Source organism: Octopus sinensis, linkage group LG27 (genome assembly GCF_006345805.1).
Source record: "Octopus sinensis linkage group LG27, ASM634580v1, whole genome shotgun sequence".
NCBI lineage: Eukaryota > Metazoa > Mollusca > Cephalopoda > Octopoda > Octopodidae > Octopus > Octopus sinensis.
In genome coordinates, this window is record NC_043023.1 from 9,166,536 (window position 1) to 9,190,600 (window position 24,065).

General features: G+C 36.3%; 1 protein-coding gene across 1 annotated transcript in view; it reads left to right on the plus strand.

Moving 5' to 3' along the window:
• Positions 1-24,065, plus strand: part of LOC118768107 (adhesion G-protein coupled receptor G6-like) — a 386,634-nt gene that overhangs the window by 61,647 nt on the left and 300,922 nt on the right. Inside the window, exon 6 of the mRNA XM_036513939.1 lies at positions 6,087-6,236. Within this exon, the coding sequence (XP_036369832.1) occupies positions 6,087-6,236 (150 nt within the window). The remainder of the gene's footprint in view (positions 1-6,086; positions 6,237-24,065) is intronic.

Below are 24,065 nucleotides of genomic sequence, written 5' to 3' on the forward strand. Positions count from 1 at the left end.
TACATATAATTATATCATGATAGAGAATGTAATTTTTCATAAGGTACATAATTCATATGACACCGTATTTTTCGTAACCATAGTGTTTTATAACTAAAAGTCTGCTAACTTAACCGCTATATGCTATATTCAAACATACGCTAAATTATAAAGTATATATTAAACATTTCCGTTTGACTATCAAAAGACATAGAAATATATATATACTAAGTTAACATCGGTTTATAATAATTAAATTATAAGAGATTAATTGTAAGAAGTCAAAATACGCTAATATTCTAGGATATATAAACAAAATAACTCCTTATAGTATAAATAGATATCATCTTTACGTAATAAATCCAATGTTATTATAATACTAATATTTATCTATTAAAACCCTTACCAACGAACTAATAGAATTACACTCACATCTACATGCCCATATGTATACTCATGTGTAACAACAGACATACACATACACACCATATATTTTCACATGTGATGTGCGTGTAAACATTCATAGTACTTATATATAAATATATTTTTGAGCATCAGTGGACACATAAATACAAATGTAATAATTAACAGGATTTGGCATTAAATAATATCAGTGGAGGACTTACCAATAAAATAGTATAAAGTAAATAACAAAAATTAAATTAATTATAAGTTAATAATTATAATTACTTAAGATTAAAATGTAATAGAATAAAATAAGATGAAATAATTAAAATTAAAATGAAAATATAAGTACAAGCTAGTATACATGTATATATATTTTATTATAATAAATAATGGATATATATGTATATATATATACATATAAATAAATAAATAAATGAATAAATAAATAGATAAATACCATAGAATACAAATTAAGATAAATACAAAGGTAAACCTAATATATAGTACTGCTAATATGTATATATCCACATATACATAAAAGAATAGATAGATAGATAAATAACATAAAATAAAATGAAAAATATACATTGAAAAAAGTACATATATAAACTTAGTATCCAGGCTACTATTATGTAAACATTTACCTATAGATAATGAATAAATAAATAGATAAATAACATAATGTACAAATCAAGATGAGTACAAATATAGACTAAATATATAAGACTGCTAATATGTATAAAGCCAAATGTAAGTAAATGAATAGGTTTATTAATAAATAACATAAGATACAAATTTAGATGAGTACAAAGATACACTAAATATACAATATAGAAGCCTGCCAAAAACCCATATACTCATCCAAAACAAACAAAATCCAATATAGACTCACATTTATTACATATTAGTATTACAGTATCTAAAACCAGGTATCCAACTATGATACTCATACACACTCTGCAATTTTGGAAATCTCTAAGAATATCATATTACTGTGTATATACCAAAATGTATATATTCTTTCTTGCCGCAGTGTATTTCCCTTATAAACCAGGACAAAAAACCAAAAACAAAAAACAATTAATACAGAACATATATATTTATATACATGTGTAGCTACAAAATTATAAAATTATAAATTTATAAGTTGCATGTTTTAAAATTGTAGAAGACTACTAGTATAATTAGATACAGAGGAGAGTTAAAATATTACTATTAGAAAAGCTAAGTTCTATTTAAATCTAGAGAAAGTGTACGGTAGTTTATGAATGCAAAAAAATATTTTTTCATTAATATTATTAATAATAGGCCTACCAGCTTTGATAATGAAAAAAATTTCATTAATACATAGAGAGCATTTTTTATTTTTTCCATTATATACAGGTGCAGAAGTTAGTATTTTCCAATTTAATTTAAAATCTAAGTTCTTACTTTTGAGTTCCCAAATATACGCACTTAACCCCGTAGAGTACATCCTATTTTTATTTCTAAAAGTATATCTATGATAATTAAGTCTCTGTTTCATGCTATTCATAGTTGCTCCGATGTATACCCTACTACTAAATTGTGTATCCACAGTGCATTGATAAACTACCTCTTTCTTGAGGCATTAATTACCAAAAACACATTGATTTCTGTTTCTGAAATTACAGTTATCAACAGGTTGGGGTGATCTAATATTGGCCAAAATTTCTGTAACACTATTCCCATTAATAGTGTTACAATTATTTTTACTATCCAATCCCAAATTCAACGAATGATTTGATTTATCATTATTGGCGATATTCCTATCAATAGTAATAGTATTAGTGGTAGTGGTATCATCTATTACATTAATATTTTTCCTTACAGGTACGGTACCATCATAATTTGCAAGGGGGTTGTTCGTGTTAGCTCCAAAAGAAATATTGTTCTTACGATTATAGAGAGGCAAATTACTATTATCTAAATTCAACTTTCTATCATTATAGAAGTAATCCAGTTTCCTGTTATTAAATGAGGAGATGATGGTGGCTAAATTATGTGTAATGCTATATCCTATTCTAACAGTTCCATTGTTAATTAAATGACCAAATTTATTCTTACCCTAACCAAAATGCCTAAATATTACATTGTGCAAAGCTCTAACTATGTCTGTTTTTATCTGCAATGCATATGGGATTATCAGCCATAGTGTATCCTTATCAGTATTAGGGTTGCCTATCAAATTGTTATTTTTAGTAAAAACCTTGTTCCTCCTCCATCCCATATGTTTACTATCCTTAACAATGTCATTGTTATGCCTATCATTATCAATATTCCCATAATTATTGCGTAAATAAACTTTACTATTATCATACCTACCATTAGTTTTGATATGCGTATTATTAATATTACTACCATCACTTATGTGCGCTAATTTATTTAAACTAACGTCAACAGCTCCGAAATTACCAACACCTTTATAATTATCATATGTGTTTTTATATATCGTATTTTTCCTTATCCTACAGTTATTATTGTTTGTCCTAAATTTATTGGTGTTGTTCCTAATAGTTCCACCGGTATTTGAAGGATCATCCTTGGGTATATACCATATTTTACTTTTGTAGCCTGCTTTCAGCAATGCTGTATTATATCTATCACAATGCTTATTAAAAATGTCCCCGTTTGAGGATAGATAAGAGATTCTCTGACTAATGCAACGCACTAGTGATCTTTTAATTTGAGGGGGGTGATTGCTAGAACGGTTTATATATACTAAGTTAGAATTGGGTTTAATATAAGGTTCATGCATCCCATTAGTAAGGTTGCAATTGACATCCAAATAATTGGCAGAATAGTTTTCATTTTCAATAATTATGGATAGGCCAAAACTATTAAAAAATTCATTTAGTCTTTTTTTCAGTAGATCCAGTCTCCTATTTGATGTATTATTTACCAAAAATAAAGCGTCATACCTATATAGTCCTCCTTTTAATTCAGGGAATTCTCTACTAATGTTATCTAGTAAGTACATCCCAACCAGATCAGTCACTTCCGCTGAATCCGGCGATCCCATGGTGATGTCGAACAAGTTGGGTGTCTTTTCTAGCCCAAAGTTTGTTATCAAACTCTATTAAAGTTTTCCTAGCTGTTAAGATAACCCTAATCTCTCCCATACTTAATTTAGTGTGTCGCCTAGCAAAAATTAAAGCCTTATTTAATATAATAGGGTTTATGGATGTGTAGTAATTTTGTATATCAAATTGGATGAATTTACTTCTATTATTATTACTGACCTTTATGGCAGAAAACCAATCCAGTGCACCTTGAGTATTCTTCCAAAGGTTAAGTTTAATCTTGTTACGTATAGCAGGTAAATATTTATCCAGAATAAGTTTACTCAGTCTGCCTAAGTCAGATTTGGTAGGGCAAATCAATCTGACCTGCGTGTTACCAAGAAAGTTTTCTTTATGGTCCTTGAGTGTGATTCTCGGTCTAGTGGGGGTATAAGGTTCCGTTTTTTCTTCTAGGTAATAATCCAATATTATTTCTCTAATCTCAAGGTTCAGTTTCTAAGTGTGTTAAAAGGTACAATTTCATATTTCTTAGTAATTTCTTTGTGTAGTAATTCATGGTATGTATATATATATATATATATATATATATATATATATATATATATATATATATATATATATATTTAGATTCAGTTGAAATAGGCAATTAGGTTTAGACACCAAGCCAGTCCGGTATTATCCGCACAGCTCGAAGTGAATAGAAATCAAATAAATAACAGGACGCCAAGGGACAAATGTTGAAATTTGGGATCTCTTCAACAGTTTCAGCTACCAAATACATCTCTCAAAATTCTTGTCAACCACAAGCTGTTGTAGAAATCCCTTTTCCCAAGGTGCTATGTAAGAAGATTGAACAAAGGATACGTTGATTTTCAAGGAACTTTCTTAAGTACATAGACATAACAGCAGCTCTTAATATTTACAATTTAGATGTAAAAGCAATTTATCTATTCCTTAAGGCAAGGATAACCCTCAGTAATGAACTCAATTGTAATATATATTGTAATATATGTTGTACTGACTAAAATAATATTGTCGTGGCACAACTCCAATGTTTAATTCCATGCTTTAACGATGTATTAATAAACTCTTCTATGGCAATAAATATGTTTATCTAACGGCTTCCCTTTACAGGTAATACAAAACTCAAGTGCCAAAGCAAATACGAAAATTAACAGCCATATTATTGCTGCAAGTATTCCCAATGTTAATATAACCAACCGTGATGAACCAGTTACAATAGCATTCAATGTAATAGATCCAGTAAGCGCTATGTATTTTGTTATAGCTGTCACAGTTTATGTTTCGTTTCAGGGCCATACACCACTGCTCACAAATGAAACACGGACCGCGGTGGAACAAGTAGTAGTAGTAGTAGTCGTAGTAGTCGTAGTAGTCGTAGTAGTAGTAGTAGTTTCAAGTTATAAATATCTTTATAATACCATCTTTATAATACGCGCGGCGGATATGTTTCCAGTTATTTGTGTTGTAGTAGAAGTCGTAGTAGTAGTAGTAGTGGTGGTGTTGGTGTTGGTGTTGGTGGTAGTGGTAGTAGTAGTAGTAGTAGTAGTAGTTTCAACTTATAACTTATACTATCTTTATAATACACGCGACGGATATGTTTCCAGTCATTTGTGTTGTAGTAGAAGTCGTAGTAGTAGTAGTAGTGGTGGTGGTGGTGTTGGTGTTGGTGGTGGTAGTAGTAGTAGTAGTAGTAGTAGTAGTAGTTTCAACTTATAACTTATACTATCTTTATAATACACGCGGCGGATATGTTTCCAGTCATTTGTGTTGTTTTTTAGTATTACCAGTGTATTTTCTTAATATGTTTGTCTATTGCCTTCATTGATTGCGTCTGTGTATTTTAAATGTGATAAATTTCTTTGGGTTTCCGTTGACTATAGTTGAGGTTGTTATTGTTGTTTACCTTCATGTCATCTCTGATCCAGTAGGCCTCTGATGAAACACATTACAGCCATGACCATCATGTCATTTTGTAGATCACTAAATATTTCAAGAACGACATCAGTTGTTAATGTGATGGAGTAGAAATTATCATACTAAACATAGATTAAAAAACAAATTTGAATTGTCAGTTCAGCTACGTTACAAACAGTGATTTGGGGTTCACAGTGTCAATAATAACTAAACATTTATAACCATTGTTTGATATTTTGTTACTTTCGCAAAGATACATTACATGTATTTTAATTACAAAGTAGAGTGGTTGTATACTGTCAACTTAACGTGACAGTCCTGTAAGAGAATTACATCACCGCTGTTTAGCCCTAGGAAGCTACACGTTTGCATTATGTTATATATACAATAATAATAAAGGACGTTACCGTATACATTTTTTACAAACCAAGGACGTTATATACACCTTGACTCAAGTTAGAGGAGTGCGTATTATACACAAGGTTTAGGTTTTTCAGAGGTACAACCCCCTAAAAATCCCCTGCATATTATACTCAAGAGCGGAATATGCTCGATGCTTCCTAGGGCTAAACAGCGGTGGTGTAATTCACTTACAGGACTGTCACGTTAAGTTGACAGTATACAACCACGCTATCGCTCCACCACCGTACATATCTCTATGAGATATTTAGAAATTTAATATTTCTAATTACAAAGTAATTTGATTAAATTGTATTTTAGAATGCCACCAACCCACAATGTGTCTATTGGGACGAATCCCCAGGGCGTAATCCCCACTGGTCAGCAAAGGGCTGTGATACATCCGACTATGAACCTGGAAAAAAAGTATTTTGTACTTGTAACCATCTTACAAGTTTTGCCATGCTAATGGTTGGTAACATTACGACAACCAGTTAATTGCCAGTACACTGGAAATCCTGTCTGTGAATAAATAATTTCAACACGTATTAACCATCATTTTAGTAAATATGTGAGGTTGGTATTTTGTAATAGGGCACTGTTGATCGTGCTCTTATTGCTGTTTATCAGTTTAAACTCAGAACGGTGTCTACTTGATGAACCAAGATACCATCCTCAATTAAATGCATGAGAATTCCTCAAAGGTGAATGTCATGGGACAGAGAAAAACAACCATTTTCGCTGAATTTAAAATCTATTGGGCTAAAACAATCTGAATGACAATCTAAGTAAGAGATACCGTAAATCCTCGAGTATAATCCGCAATTTTTTCCAAAAATTTAAAGGTCAAAATCCCTAGAGCGTACTATATACGCGGTAAAAATGAAAAATATTTCCTAAGCAATGTCCGAGTCTCTATTTGCTGTCAAGTACAAAGAAGCTACACGTTTGCATTATGCTATATATACAATAATGATAAAGGACGTTACCGTATACATTTTTACAAACCAAGGACGTTATATAGATCTCCTTGACTCAAGTTAGAGAAGGAGTGCGTATTATACACAAGGTTTAGGTTTTTCAGAGGTATAACCCCCTAAAAATCCCCTGCATATTATACTCAAGGGCGGAATGTACTCGAGGATCTACGGTACTTATTTAGTATACAATAATTCTCTAAAGCACAAAAGCCATGTTTGTAGCTTACAAGTTAAACATTTGGCCTCTTCATGATTCTGTTACAGGGTCTCTCCTCTCATTTACATGAAACTTCTGTGTCAATAATGCAGATATATACAATATCTGTCAGTTTCAACAACACATCTGCTACCCGTAAAACTAAAACCTACCCCTATCTTCTGTACATATTTTAGCTTAAAGGAATAGCTGAAGCAATGCAATAAGTTAGTTCACTCAATACCAGTTCTACTATCATCTTATTTCTTTATTGCCCACAAGGGGTTAAACATAGAGGGGACAAACAAGGACAGACAAAGGGGTTAAGTCGATTACATCGACCCCAGTGAGTAACTGGTACTTAATTTATCGACCCCGAAAGGATGAAATGTAAAGTCGACCTCGGCGGAATTTGAACTCAGAACGTAACGGCAGACGAAATACGCAAAGCCTTTCGTCCGGCGTGCTAACGATTCTGCCAGCTCGCCGCCTTAAGTTCTACTATCATCTGACATCATAATGGCAGTGTTGTTAGAACATTACTAAATAACTTCACTTCTCTTTATTACACTATCTGGATATTTATTTATCACATATTTTAAGCCATACGTCCGCCCTCAATTAACGGTTTAGGTCAAACAGCTTCAATTATTTGTACTGATAACATATAATAAGATATACCTTCAATGAATTTGAACTAAAGATTTATAGGACGGTGGTATATTCTAACTTGACTCAGATATCTCATATACATCATAACGACAGTGAAACGTCACACTGGGGTTAAATATCATGTAACATGTAATAGAAGATGGCACCCGCCTATATTAACCCTCATAATTTATATAAGTATTGACTTAGCATATAAGAAAGAAATAAGATAAGAAAGGAGGGGATAATATGTTGTCGTTTGTTTCTATTGCAGGATGTCTACCAGAATGAAAGAGATGTAAAACATAGTCAAATCTTGTCTATTCTTTCTAACATTGGTTCCGGAATATCATTTGTCTGTGTCATTCTGACAGCAATAGTTCATGTTTATTTCAAGTAAGCATTTCAATTTCTATCTTATTTTGTAAACTGTTCAAATACAGAGAGACAGTGTCCAACAGTTTGTGGAATTCTCACAGATTGGTAAGATCAATAGTTGATGTCTGCAGAAAAATCATGGATGTGAAAAGAATTCCAGAATGTTGTCAATTTGATGAAATTGTTGACTGGACAAATATTTTAGTGCAGGTTTTGTAAGCGACTCACATTAACGATGACATGCGAAAAAGAGGAGTGAGGGGTGTTCTGTGTGTTTAAGTAGAGTTAATTCAGAGAAGTATGGCTTTACTGTTACTACTATATCGGTCTCTATCATCTTTATACAATATGTCTGTGACCGAGTTGTAGCTTGTTGACGAGTTTATATTCGCTATCCAACCAGATTAGCTTCCTTTGGGTGTGATCGAGAATATGTGTGTGCGGTGTGTATATATGTATGTATGGTATATGTTTTGCTGGAATGTCAATATTTGTCTAACGCTGCTCCGTATTCCCTGATCTTAATCAGAAATCTATGTCTTTCTGACAGTGTTTATACATGCATACATATAACTTACATACATACATGAAATTAGGCTTCTCAAAACCAGAAAGGGGAAAGCTAAATCAAAGACTACAGAGCCAATCTATCACTGAAACTGTAAAAATCTGTAAAACTTTCCAGAAGTTCATCATAGGCGCAGGAGTGGCTGTGTGGTAAGTAGCTTGTTTACCAGCCACATGCTTCCGGGTTCAGTCCCACTGCATGGCACCTAGAACAAGTGTCTTCTACTATGGCCTCGGGCCGACCAAAGCCTTGTGAGTAGATTTGGTAGACGGAAACTGAAAGAAGCCCGTCGTATATATGTGTGTGTTTGTGTGTTTGTGTTTGTCCCCCTAGCATTGCTTGACAACCGTTACTTAGTGGTTCGGCAAAAGAGACTGATAGAATAAGTACTGGGCTTACAAAAGAATAAGTCCCGGGGTCGAGTTGCTCGATTAAAGGCGGTGCTCCAGCATGGCCGCAGTGAAATGACTGAAACAAGTAAAAGAGTAAAAGAGTAAAGAGTATTTAAATATATAAGAGCACATCTAGATAAGAATACATATATAAAGCATACAAATCTTCACATAATAATACTCAAAATAATTAATAATTGAGCATTTTATACGCAAATTCGTTAAGCAGATTTCCTTATACATTTTAGGAAATCTAGTTTACAAACTGTGTATCCGTGGAGACCTAGCGAGTTGTACTCTAACACAGAATTTAAACGAGTCCGGCTGATTCTTACTCTTATGGACAAGGAGACACTCTGTGTAATATGATACCTGCAAACTGCATGTTGAATACAGGGTTGACAAAAACTTACAGTCGTAGTCTATTGTACAGTGTAGCATTGCTGTTAATGTATTAACAACATATATGTGTGTACGTTGTGTGCTTGCGTGCGTCAGCGTATTCTACGTTCAATGCGTGGTTAGGGCAGCGGACTCGCGGTCATAGGATCGCGGTTTCGATTCCCAGACCGGGCGTTGTGAGTGTTTATTGAGCGAAAACACCTAAAAGCTCCACGAGGCTCCGGCAGGGGATGGTGGTGATCCCTGCTGTACTCTTTCACCACAACTTTCTCTCACTCTTACTTCCTGTTTCTGTTGTACCTGTATTTCAAGGGGCCGGCCTAGTCACTCTCTGTGTCACACTGAATATCCCCGAGAACTACGTTAAGGGTGCACGTGTCTGTGGAGTGCTCAGCCACTTACACGCTAATTTCACGAGCAGGCTGTTCCGTTGATTCGGATCAATCGGAACCCTCGTCGTCGTAACCGACGGATTGCTTCCACGTTCAATGCGTCATGTACGACATCTATCATGAACAACTATCAATGCGTCATGTACAGAACTACTATCAACAATCAAACCTGTTTGTTCCTTCTCGAGCCATGCCTGGCTTATAAGGGCCGGTTTCCCGGTTTCTTTGGCGTATAGGTTCCCCACCTGGACGGGACACCGGTCCGTCGTAGGTGAGCTGCATGATGCTGGAGGAAAGACTGAGAGAAAGATGTGGCAAAAGAGTCAGCAGAATTTCGCTACTCTTTTCTGCCGGAACCGCGTGGAGCTTAGTGTTTCGCTCATAAGCATACACATTGTCTGGTCTGAGATTCAACCCGCGTTCCCTCGACCGCGAGTCCGCTGCTCTAACAACTAGGCCACATACCTCCACCTACCCAATGAACACAGTCAACAATAAGCACAATGCTTTATATCTAATACATCCTATTACACACAGCTACACTACACCATGTCTAAATACATATTTTAAATGCATAGTCAACATATCATTTATATTTCGAATAACCATCACCTATAAACATAGTTGTAATACTATTTTGTGCTTTGAACAATGCATTTTATATTTGTGTTAATTTAATGCAGTATTATTTCTTGTTTTCGTTATTTCAGAAATCTATGGAAATTAACGTCTTCCAAGGTTTTAGTAAACTTGTGCGTTTCTTTAGCTGCCACTTATTTTATCTTTCTTGTTGGGTTCCAAGAATATAGTACAACAATAACAGCTGTTTGTAAGGTAAGTGAACACATATTTAACATAAAACACGATGGGTCCCGATCGTCGCCGTAAGGCACAGGACTAGAGACAAAAATCGTGGCCCAGATAGATACATTTAATTTACGGGCGTTTGTTGGGGTCTAATATCACTCAAACGCTCTGATACCCCCCAGAATGCCAGAGGACTAATAGTTCAACTAATGACTTTTGAGATGATGTAAAACTTGCCCCCATTATATACTAAGAAGTTATTTAAAGTATTTTTTGTGTGCATGGCACTCTTTTACTCTTTTACTTGTTTCAGTCATTTGACTGCGGCCATGTTGGAGCACCGCCTTTAGTCGAGCAAATCGACCCCGGGACTTATTCATTGTAAGCCCAGTACTTATTCTATCGGTCTCTTTTTGCTAAGTGACGGGGACGTAAACACACCAGCATCAGTTGTCAAGCAATGCTAGAGGGACAAACATAGACACACAAACATATACACACATACATATATATATATATACATATATACGACAGGCTTCTTTCAGTTTCCGTCTACCAAATCCACTCACAAGGCTTTGGTCGGCCCGAGGCTATAGTAGAAGACACTTGGCCAAGATGCCACGCAGTGGGACTGAACCCGGAACCATGTGGTTGGTAGGCAAGCTACTTACCACGCAGCCACTCCTGCGCCTATTGTCTCATTTTCGTAAAAATATGCTTATCAGTCCATGCTATGTAAGTGCAAATCCCTCATTGTGAAAGAAAGTCTACTAAACAGATTTCATCCAGTAAGAGAGCCCATGTTGTGGCTCTTTCCAAATTATTTCCAATATTTCTATTGATATTACATTTAATCTTTCCGTTGTTCGTTCTTACATTCTTTCATTTGACCAGTGAGGGTGCGTCGCTAAGTGGTTATGTCACTTTGCTCAAGATTCTAAATTCGGCCATTCAAGAGTTTGGACCTGGAGATCTCCATTTCCAGCGACTTCGAGGGCCACCTCACAGTGGTGTCGGGCGTCAACGAAGAGCCCTCGACTACAACAAGACGAACAAAGTTTTTTTTCCTAAGTCCGGGGTCTCCCACCCCTAAGCCCTAGACCATCGCCTAATAACCCTTACCCGTCTTGTTGCTTAACAACAACAACAACAACAGATTCTAAATTCGTGAGGTCGACGTCGTCAGGAAGACTCTTTATTCCATATTGTCCCCTTCCGCTCAGCTGGCAAAACCGAATGCTACTTTTACTTTAGAAGGGCCAGCTTTGCCACATTCTGTTCACGTTAAGGGTACCTGTGTCTCTGGAGTCCTCATCCACTTGCATCTTAATTTCACGATCAGGATGTTCCGTTCACCGAATCAGCTAGAAGGTGAACCAGTTTTCATTTGATAATGATTAACTGTCTCAGAAATACCAAGAAATGAGTGATAATAATATGACGGGCATATGGCGTAGTGGTTAAGAGCACGGGCTACTAACACCAAGATTCCGAATTCGATTCCAGGCAGTGATCTGAATAATAATAATAATAATAACAACAACAACAACAACGCTATCGAAAAATACCTTAAGAATGAGAACCCAGGTTCGAGATTTCCCCAAGACACCTGATGAAGGCTGGAGGGTATATCAGCCGAAATTTTGTGTTAATAACAAACAAGATGAGGAGAAATATCCTTCAAATGTAAATAATGTAAATAACTTTTATTTCGTCAAACTGTAATTTTGTAAGACATCTTCCACCCATCCGCTCGCCTTTATATAAAGTGTTAGCGCACCCCATATGTCTATGCTAGATTCCTGTTCAACATTCTTCGAATTTTTTTTTATCCCTTCGAGCCTTTCTATCTAATCAGGCAATTTTTAGGAAGAAGGGATTCAGTCGATATCATCGATCTTTATACTTGACTGTTCCTTTCGTTTATCGACCCCAAGAGGGATGAAAGTAAAGGTTGAACCTTGTCATCCACTCAGGAGTCGATGAATTAAAGTAACAACCGAGTATTGAGATCGATAGTATCGATTAACCTCGCTCTCTCTAATACTTGCTCAACTCGTCACAGAATCGTTAGCACGCCGGACAAAATGCTTGGCGGCATTTCGTCCGTCTTTACTTTCTGAGATCGAATTCCACCTTTCACATTTCGAGATCGATAAAATAAGTACCAGCTGAGCACTTTGGTCAAAGTATTCGACTAAGACATTCCACCAAAATTTCAGGCCTCGTGTCTGTAGAAGAAATAATTATTATTGATATTATCACGATGTAATGATGAAGGCGGCGATCTAGCAGAAAAGTTAACGAGGCGGATAAAATTCTTTGCAACACTTCGTCCGTCTTTTCATTCTGAATTCATATTCCACAAAGGTCGATATTGCCTTTAATACTTTCGTGGTCAATTAAGTAAGTTTTTTTGTTCCTTCTCGAGCCATGGCTGGCACATAATGGCCGGTTTCCCGGATTCCTTGGCGTATAGATTCCTCACCTGGACAGGACGCCAGTCCGTCGCAGGTGAGCTGCAAGATGCAGGAGGAAAGAGTGAGAAAAAGTTGTGGCGAAAGAGTCAGCAGAAGTTCGCCATTACCTTCTGCCGGAACCGTGGTTCGCTCATAGACACACACATCGCCCGGTCTGAGATTCGAACCCGCGATCCCTCGACTACGAGTCCGCTGCTCTAAACATTAGGCCATGTACCTCCACTAAAGCCTAACCACGGGCGCCGAGGGAAGTTCCGAAGAATATGAAAAGTAAGTATAATTTGGTCTCTCTTATTCCTGCCACCAACAAAAACGATATTGTCATAATGGGGATAGTCACTAACAACACTTACACCAACACCATCGCTAGGTACATCGCCACTCTTAGGATAGACATCATCATACATATCAACTCCACTGTCATCATCATCATCATCGCAAGTATGTATTCCGTGTGTATGTGTGCGCGTGTATATACATATTTATATCTCTATCTATCTATCTATCTATCTATCTATCTATCTATCTATCTATCTCTCTCTCTCTCTCTCTCTCTCTCTCTCTCTATATATATATATATATATATATAGTATATATATAGTATATAGAATTTGATTTAGTATTTCTAAATTGAATTCTTTTTCCTTGTAAGTTTGGATTTTATTCCCTCAAATAATAATTATATATATATATATATATATATATATATATATATATATATTGTGTATGTATGTATATATATATATATATATATATATATATATATATATATATATATACATATATATATATATATATATATATATATCACGTGATCACGTAACCGACCAGGCTATCAGATGTTGCTCGACATCGCTGGTCACAATGCGCTTCGCATTGTTTTAGCCTTCAAATAACGCCACCCCGTTGGCTAAGCGAGCAGGCCAACAGAAGAAAGATCGAGAGAAAGTTGTGGCGAAAGAGTACAGCAAGGATCGCCATCACCCCCTGCCGGAGCCTCGTGGAACTTTAGGTGTTTTCGCTCAATAAACACACACAACGTCCGGTCTGGGAATCGAAACCTCGATCCTCCGACCTTGAGTCCGCTGCCCTAATCACTAGGCCAATCTTCGGCAGTAACAAGTTTTCACTTCTAAAGATCAGTTTATGACAAATGTCACCGTGTGAAAAATTTGGCGAAAGTACACCATCCATTTTCAGTGCTTTCCTTTTTTCAGAATATTTTTTCGGATTTCTGTTTTCCATATAGGAGAATACGATTTTACCCCCAAATCACGATTTCAAATCTTTGTCTTCCTACCCCTCACCCCAATTTCTTAATTTTTAACTTTCTTACGATGTTTTTTTTTATCCACGTCAAAAGCTACAGAGATCAAGAATCTAAGAACTTTTTTTTTTTACTTTTAATATTTCTTTCAGAAACATCCAAAGCTTTTCCCATTCCATCCCCATCACATACCCATCACGTCCCCGCTCAAAAGAATAACTCAGAACGCTTCACTTTCGATTAATGTTTCACGCATGCGTAGAATTCTACTGAAACAACGCATGTCAAAAATATCAGACCACCACCGGAATCCCGACATGCTAGAAACAACAGCTAAACGACATTATTTCTGGAAAAAACATCCCCGCTTTCAAAAGAGCTAAAAGTAAAATGTTCCAAAAAAGTTAAAAATTAAAAATTTATTGGTGGGGAGGTTTATGGTTATTAACATTTTGAAAACGTGTTTTGGGGGCAAAATCTTAATCTCCTATATCAAAAGCGGGAAAAATATGAGGGGTGGGAAGAAGTAAAATTTCTAAATACACTCATCACAAATATGAATTGCAAAGTTATAAAATATCATTTAAATCGAAGTTGAGCTGTAATTTTATAATTCATTCTGAATTTTACCGTGTGTGTGTGTGTGTGTTTGTGAGCGCACTAAATAATTTTTTTGTACATAGGCGCAGGAGTGGCTGTGTGGTAAGTAGCTTGTTTACCAACCACATGGTTCTGGGTTCAGTCCCACTGCGTGGCACCTGGGCAAGTGTCTTCTGTTATAGCCTCGGGCCGACAAAGCCTTGTGAGTGGATTTGGTAGATGGAAACTGAAAGAAGCTCGTCGTATATATGTATATATATATATATATATATATATATATATATATATATATATATATATATATATATATATGCGTGTGTGTGTTTGTGTGTCTGTGTTTGTCCCCCTAGCATTGTTTAACAACCGATGCTGGCGTGTTTATGTCCCCGTTACTTAGCGGTTCGGCAAAAAGAGACCGATAGAATAAGTACTGGGCTTACAAAAAGAATAAGTCCCGGGGTCGAGTTGCTCGATCAAAGGCGGTGCTCCAGCATGGCCGCAGTCAAATGACTGAAACAAGTAAAAGAAAAGAATAAAAGAAAAGAATATCTTTCTGAATTTCAAAAGAAGAAAAACTCACGGACTCCAGCCATGACTGCGAAGCCGCAAACAACTCTGCACGCGTATCTTTTGCGTTGAACACGCAAGTAAAACATTTATGAAAATGTACACATAAATAAGTTATGTTTGCGACTATCTATATGATTGATAGAAAGTTTGTGTAAAATGAAATTAAATCCAGGTTTAGTGTTTAGACACAGATCGATCAAGTTAGTAAAGATTTAACCGTTATGTGACAGCATTGGTAAAACAGTCCTAAGTGACAAAACAGTTGATTACCGACGGAAACTTTGGAAATTGTGATGATAAACAAATGTTTTCAACAACTCCTCACCACCACAAAAAATAATTACTCTTCTAAAAAGATTGACATTTTCACTTTGTATCACATTTTCATTAGAATGTATGAAGACATTGTGTCAGGAATTATTGAGTTTAAAACTTAATATTTGATATAGTTTTCTCATTATGTTTCCAGGTTCAAATTCCGAGCACGAAATAAGACGTACAGTAGCAGAAACGAACTTATGAAGGAAAATCAAGAAAATGTGTCCAAGAGTATTCTCTGATTATATTTTACGTCAAAAAACTAAATGTTCTTATATTACAATTAAACTCCGTAAATATATTCTAGCGCAAATTTCATATTTACTATTTTTTGCTTTATATATATAATAAATTATTAAATAAATCAAACATATGCATATATACAAACATATATGTACGTACCTACCTCTACATGTATATATACATGTATATATGGGTACAGGACACCAAAAAACGTTGAACACAATGAGAAACGAAAACATAAACACAAAACCAAGGAAATGGACATTTTTCTTAAACAACGAAAAAAAGTACAGGACATACAAGACAAGGAAAATTCCCCCACTTCAGTCGCCTTTGTTTCATCTACTCCACGTTTCGAAGGTCAAGGTGGTACATGACTTTAATGAAACAATCCTTCCCGTGAAAATCAAATTAAATAAAATTTGAAATTGTTTTTGTGGAGGGGTAAAAATGGTAACAAAAACAGGAGAGTAACGACAGTACAAAATATAAACAGTAAAAGACAGGACAAGGAGAATAACAGTAACACAAACAAGAAGGGCTCTTAAGCCGAACGAGATAAAAATTTTTACGAACGCTATTTTTTGAGAACGGCAAGAAGCAACAGAAAGTGCCGTCTCTACATATATATATACATATATATATATATACATATATATATATATATATATATATATATATATATATATATATATATATATATATATATATATATATATATATATATATATATATATATATATATATATATATATATGCTCGTGTGTGTGTGCAGGCATATGTGTGCATGTGTATATTTGTGTGTGCGTGTATATTCAAGAGTCACCTTGTATTATGTTTCCTTCTATTTTCTTCTTATATTGCATCAAACATACATTTACATAACGTAGCGTTATTTTTGCCTATTGATACAACGCTGCGCAACTAAGAGACTCTATAATGTAATTTTAAACCAGGCTACGTACCTGACGAGTGGCCGAAAGGCAAAGATCTGAAAATCTTCCCGCAATTTAAAATCTTTCCATATTTTCTAATTGTAAATTTCACTATTGACTTCTTTTTCAATGTAATATTTAAATTCTTCTGAATAAAGTCGTATGTTACTTATACTTTATGGAAATTCAGCTTAATCTATAATAATAATAATAATAATAATAATAATAATAATAATAATAATATATAATAATAATAATAATAACAATAACAATAATAATAATAAGATGTATCAATACCGGCAGATGACAACGTGTCTCTAAAAGAAATGGAGAAACTCTCAAAATACAAAGACCTGGAAATAGAGGTAACTAGAATGTGGAATCTGAAAACAGAAACAATTCCTATCATAGTAGGTGCATTAGGCATGATAAAAAAATATTCAGACAAATACATAACAAAAACACCAGGACTTACAAACACATATAACATACAGAAAATTGCACTACTAGGCACTGCACACATCCTACGCAGAACACTTTCCATACAATAACCATCAGAGCATCACAACAAATCACAGCACATACCCAAGGCACACAGAGCTGCGCTCGGTAGTGAAGTGAAAGCACGCTATAAAAATAAAACTACTGAATAATAATAATAATAATAATAATAATAATAATAATAATAATAATAATAATAATAATAATAATAATAATATACCAAAAACGTGTAATGAAAAGAAATATAACAAGTAACTGCAGAATATGTGGAGATGGACAAGAGACAATAAATCATATTATCTCTGGCTGCCCAGTCCTGGCTAAGAAGGAATATATTCACAGACACGACAGAGTTGGGACCTACATACACCGGAAGCTATGCCAACATTATGGAATAACAACAGAAAAAAGATGGTATAGGCACACACCAGAAAAGGTCACAGAAAACGAGAAGGCAACCATACTCTGGGATATGCCGATACACACAGATAGAGAAATTAAGGCCAACAGACCAGATATAGTTGTCAGAGATCATGAAGAAAAAAATGCTTTCTAATTGATGTATCAATACCAGTAGATGACAACGTGTCTCTAAAAGAAATGGAGAAACAAAGACCTGGAAATAGAGGTAACCAGAATGTGGAATGTAAAAACAGAAACACTTCCTATCATGGTAGGTGCATTAGGCATGATAAAAAAATATTCAGACAAATACATAACAAAAACACCAGGACTTACAAACACATATGACATACAGAAAATTGCACTGCTAGGCACTGCACATATCCTACGCAGAACACTTTCCATACAGTAACCATCAGAGCATCACAACAAATAATAATATTTGAATAATAATAATAATAATAATAATAATAATAATAATAATAATAATAATAATAATAATATATAATAATAATAATAATAATAATAATAATAATAATAATAATAATGTGGCAAATATGTGGCCCGCAGCAAACAAGCTGATGTTGACCAGAAGCAAACCCATCAGTGGCTACGGAGCTCAGGGCTAAAAGCAGAGAGCGAAGGTTTCATCCTGGCTGCTCAAGTGGTATAATCACCACCCTGAGGCTGTAACTGAAGGAGAAAATGTAACGATTCTGTGGGACTTTCCAGTACATACAGACCGAACCATCAAGGCCAATAAACCAGATATTGTTATGAAAGACCAAAACAATAAAGTTTGCTTATTGATCGACATGAGCATCCCCTGTGATCATAATATCTCAGCGAAAGAGTTTGACAAGCTCAGAAAATATAAAAACCTACTCATTGAAATTGAGAAAATGTGGCATCTCAAGGCGGTTACAATACCAGTGATCGTAGGAGCACTAGGAATGATCAAGAAGGGAACCGAAAATTATATGAGAATGATCCCTGGCTTACCATCCCTGCAAGAAGTGCAAAAGATTGTCTTAACTGGTACATCACACGTATTGAGAAGAGCATTGTCGATGTGAGAATTAATACTACCCATGTATTTTAATTTAACTTAAAAAAAAGAATGAACGAACTATTGAGTTTAGTTTAATGGCCTACCAATGTATACTATGAGCTTCTTTGCCCTAGGAGTCGGGAAGACACTCGGAAAGAAATGGAAGCAAATTTGAAACGGGAAAAAAAAGTAATAATAATAATAATAATAATAATAATAATAATAATAATAATAATAATAATGATGATAATAAAATCAGATATAATAAAAATCAGTCTTAAAATACTTATGTCTTTGGAAAAGCCAAGATATTTCGTACATTGTTCTCATTATATTTTATCGCGACTATTGACATGCTGGAGCATGCATAGAGGGAATTTCGTCAAACGAATCGACGGCAGAAAAAAATTAGTCTGGTACTTATTCTATCTAATTTGCGGGGTCGTGAATATACCAACACTGATTGTGAAAGTCTGGTCGGGGGACATACGCAAGCCTCATAGAAGTTCGAGGTCATCCACCCGAGGTGCTTGCACAAGATTCCTGGTATCACCTGGCAAGAAAATGTAACCAATACAAAAGTTTTGAGATAAGCAACAATTCCGAGTATGACAATAATTCTGTACAAAAGGAGAATGATATGGCGTGACGTACATGGATGAGAAAAACATCTTAATCAGTTGTTATATAAGCTTGCTCACAGGAGGAGATTCAGAGGTCGACCGAAGCTGAGATTGAAGGACATAAGTAAGAGCAGCCTGAACACGTTCGACATCGAGACAAAGACAGAACAGCAAGGAAAACCTCAGTGGATAAAAGAGTCCAACAGCTCGAGAAATAAATAAAATACTTATTTCTTTATTACCCACAAGGGGCTAAAAATGGAAGGGACAAACAAGGACAGGCAGAGGTATTAAGTCGATTACATCGATCCCAGTGCGTAACTGGTACTTAATTTATCGACCCCGAAAGGATGAAAGGCAATGTTGACCTCGGCAGAGTTTGAACTCAGAACGTAACGGCAGACGAAATACCTGTTTCTTTACTACCCACAAGGGGCTAAAAATGGAAGGGACAAACAAGGACAGGCATTGGTATTAAGTCGATTACATCGATCCCAGTGCGTAACTGGTACTAAATTTATCGACCCCGAAATGATGAAAGGTAAAGACGACCTCGGGAATTTGAACTCAGAACGTAACGACAGACGAAATACGGCTACGCATTTCACCCGGCGTGCTAACGTTTCTGCCAGCTCGCCGCCTTCGAAAGAAATAAAAAACTGACCCTCGAAGAAAAACAAAACGGAAAGAAAGACAACACACATCAGCCCTGCATCACCTTACTTGATTTCAGATTTTGCAGCTGTTTCCGTTTCCGGGTCTGTTCCGTTAACTTACGGGTCGGACCACGTCGTTGTATTTACCCGGTGCATATCGCCACAGACTCCCGGCGACTGACGGGATCGGTCGCGGCTACGTCCACGTGTACGTGGGCGATACCGCGAGCTTCGATTCGTTCTTACAAGATCGGGCACGGTAGCGCGGCGGAGCTCTGGGCGACTGGCGCAGGCCTGGCGCAACCCTGCCGCTGGCGGCGTCCCCTACCTATACTAGCCGCAGTTGTCATCAAACATAAGAAGGATGAGGCATGAGAGTTAAGTTAATTTTTTGGCTCAAAAAGCAAAAAGCAAGGCCAGTTAGGGGACATGGAGTTATGTACAGGGAGAGTGTTCATGCAAAGAGTTCAGGCCATTTCTGGTCAAGAGAGACTTTGAACCGAGCGGTCGTTGGCATCTTCACTATCTCGCCCGGCAGCTTATTCCACCGATCCGCAACCCGGACGAAGAAAGCCCCTCTCCTTCGATTGAGATGAAATCGTCGCAGATAGAGCTTTTCGGAGTGACCCCGCAGCCGACGCTCTGGAGCAGGAGTGAAGAACAGCTCTTTCGAGAGGTTACACTTTCCGCTTATGATGTTGTGAGCGAGATTGAGAGAAGCTGAAGAGGGAAAACTGAGTACTTATTAAGACACACTGCTTTGCTTAGAGCCTCGCTCAAGACGTAAAGAGCCATGTATAGACAGAAAGACCGACAAGCAGGCAAGAAGTAGGCAGAGACACAGAAAGTGAGGGGCAGATAAATTGTTAGATAATTAGATAGGTAAACAAAGAAAGAGAGAGAGAGAGAGAGAGAGAGAGAGAGAGAGAGAGAGAGAGAGAGACGAGGTGGGACAGGGATTCAGAGAACGAAAGAGACAGATATATAAATACTTAGAAGATAGATAGACAGAAAGACAGACAGAAAGATAGATAGATAGATAGATACATACATACATACATACATAGTATGTAAGCATAGAGATAGATAGATAGATAGATAGATAGACAGATACATACATTCATACGTACATAGAAAGATAGATGGATAGATAGATAGATAGATAGATAGATAGATAGATAGATAGATAGACAGACAGATAGATAGATGGATAGATAGATAGATGGATAGATAGATAGATGGATAGATAGATAGATAACTTTTTATTGTAGCCACACAGGGCTAAACACAGAATAAAAATGGACGAAATAAAATGTAGAATTTTTCTTTTCGAGGTGGGATGGGTGGGGCACACAAAAAAAAACGTTTGATTGGTGTATAAAAAAGCAATATATATATATATATATATATATATATAAGGTTCACAGTTTAGGTGTAGCCTTGGAAAGAAAAACCTACAAAAAAGACCAAAGTAACCTCAGACAGTTAGAAAATGAACACATTAGTAAGTCGCCTTACTTGTCGCTGTCTCTTTTGGTTACAGATTTATGCTTAAAATAGTGTCGTCTTTCATACTGACCATTTTTGCCACTTTTACCCACTTTTTATTAAAACATTCGTTCGACAAAGCCTTCCTCTCTATTCTCATCCTCCTTTTCAAGTGGTACTTGAAAAAGTTGACGAGAGACTGACCAGAGAGGAAGTGTTTGTTTGCAGTCCTTTCAAACGCGTCCACCACACACATTCTTTCGCCATAGCCATCAGCGTAACGAAAACCGTTTTCCCTTCCCGTTAAAGGAAGGTGGTGGAACAACACTCACGATAGACTCGGCCGATAGGCGGGCCCGACCTACACGTGACAACAGCTCTTCGACGAAGGTCCACAGCTCTGAAATATCTGGACACTGCACGAGTGCGTGCAGAACGGTTTCGTCGCTCTGACCGCATCTCGGGCAGGTCGGTCTGGTGATGGTTTTCGAACCGTGTCTGTAGCTCTTCTCTCGAACAGGTAGTGCGTCTCGATAGCACTGCCAAGCCAGGGATTTCTGGAAGTTATCCATAGGCCCCATCCACACACTACATTGGAAGAGACAAGAGGCAAGAGGGAAGGTCACTTACTCATTTCGAAAGTTTCATTTTCTTCTTTTTCTTTTGTAGTGTCTTTGAGGAGGTGCTTGTATAGTTTTTTGGAGAGGTATCGTTGAAACCCGCCTACCGCATTTGGAAATATTGTTTTCAGTGTATGGTGTTGTGTTTGTGTTATGTGTACAATTCTAATGTGTTTCGGTGGTGTGGTTCGCGGATGATTGTTTGTCTTAAAGTCATCTTCACAGATGTCCGTGTTGGATGCAATGTAATCCATTAACTTTTTATTGTCTGTGTCTATTGCAGTTAGTTGTGTGTGTGGTTTTGCGGATTCATTGATTTTTTGATTGTCTAGGGGGATGCTGTCCGGAGTTAAATATCTCCCTGCTTTACTTCCTTGTTTGGTGGGCTTTTTCTATCTTTTCCTTTTACCCCCTGTGGCTATTTGCCATTCCGTCGAACTTTCGTCGTCCGACGAATCAGAAGGGAGTAAAGGCAAAGCATTTGCGTTAATATGTATGCTTGTAGAAATTGTTGATGTTTTGTGCAATGTTTGTGTTGTTGTGGTGTTAGGGGTAGAATTTGTCTTCTCGTCACTGTTTTCTGTCTTTTTAATTGTCGTCCTCGGTGTTTGTGTTGGTCTAGTTTTTGTTGGTTCAGCATGTTGAATTGGTTGCGACGTCAACGGTGATTGTGTTGGTACTGTTTTTTTTCTTGGTGATGTTGGGGTTTGTTTGCTGGTTTGTTGTTTTTCTTGGCATTGTTCCATAATTGAGTGTGTTGGTGTTGGTGTTGGCAACAAGGGTTTTTTTATTTGTTTTCTGATTTGTTCTTTCTTGTTTTTTCTGTGCCAGAGCGCACTTGGCAATTAAATGTTCTGGGCTGCCACAGTTGTAGCATCTAGGCTTTTTGCCTTCTGCTACAACATATAGGCTTTGCCCATTTTCTAAATGGATCCTATCAGGTAGGTTCTCGATAGAGTACCCATCAATCTGGATGCTGATTTCTATTGTTTTTCCACCCCAATTGTCGTTTATGTATACGGCAGTCTCTAAAATATTTATAGTTTTCAAATGGTAACAGATTGCCCCTGTTATCCATTTGTTAGGTATCTCGGGGGGTACATTTTTAATGCTAATTCTACTCACTCTCTGGCCTTTGTAATATGGTACCATGATGATTTCATCATTTTGCAAAGACTCCGTAGAGTGAGCTTTTGCCACTTCCTGGTTAGGGAAGCGGACCACCACTGTATTAAACTGGGGACCCCAGTTTATATATTCTTTTTTTTCATTATGCTTTTTAAACACTTTTCTATGTCCGTTTTTGTTATCTGTTCATTTTGTTTTTTGTTTTTTCTTATAATTTTATATATAATTGTCTTATTTTCTATTTGTTCCTTTATGTGTTGAGGTGTATGCAGCACTAAATCTTGCCCTTGGGTTGTAAAGATTGCTCTCGTTTCTATTAACTGTTCATTCGTAAATTTTACTATTTCTTTTTTCTGACGCAGAGTGTTAGCGAAATTTACTGATGTTGTTGATTCTTTTATATTAACGTCTTCACTATTAGATAGTAAGATATTTATTTCATTTTTATTGTTGTTGTTGTTGTTGTTGTTGTTGTTTTTGTTAATAGTATTCGCGTGAGTTTCATTTTCATCGTTTATGTTGGTGGTGGTGGTGGTGGTGGTGGTGTAGCAGTAGTAGTCCCGTTGTTGTTGTTAGTGGTGGTGGTGGTGGTGACAGGGCTGTTACCGCAAGTGGTTGCACCGTTCACTACCACGTCATTCAGGTTTGTCTT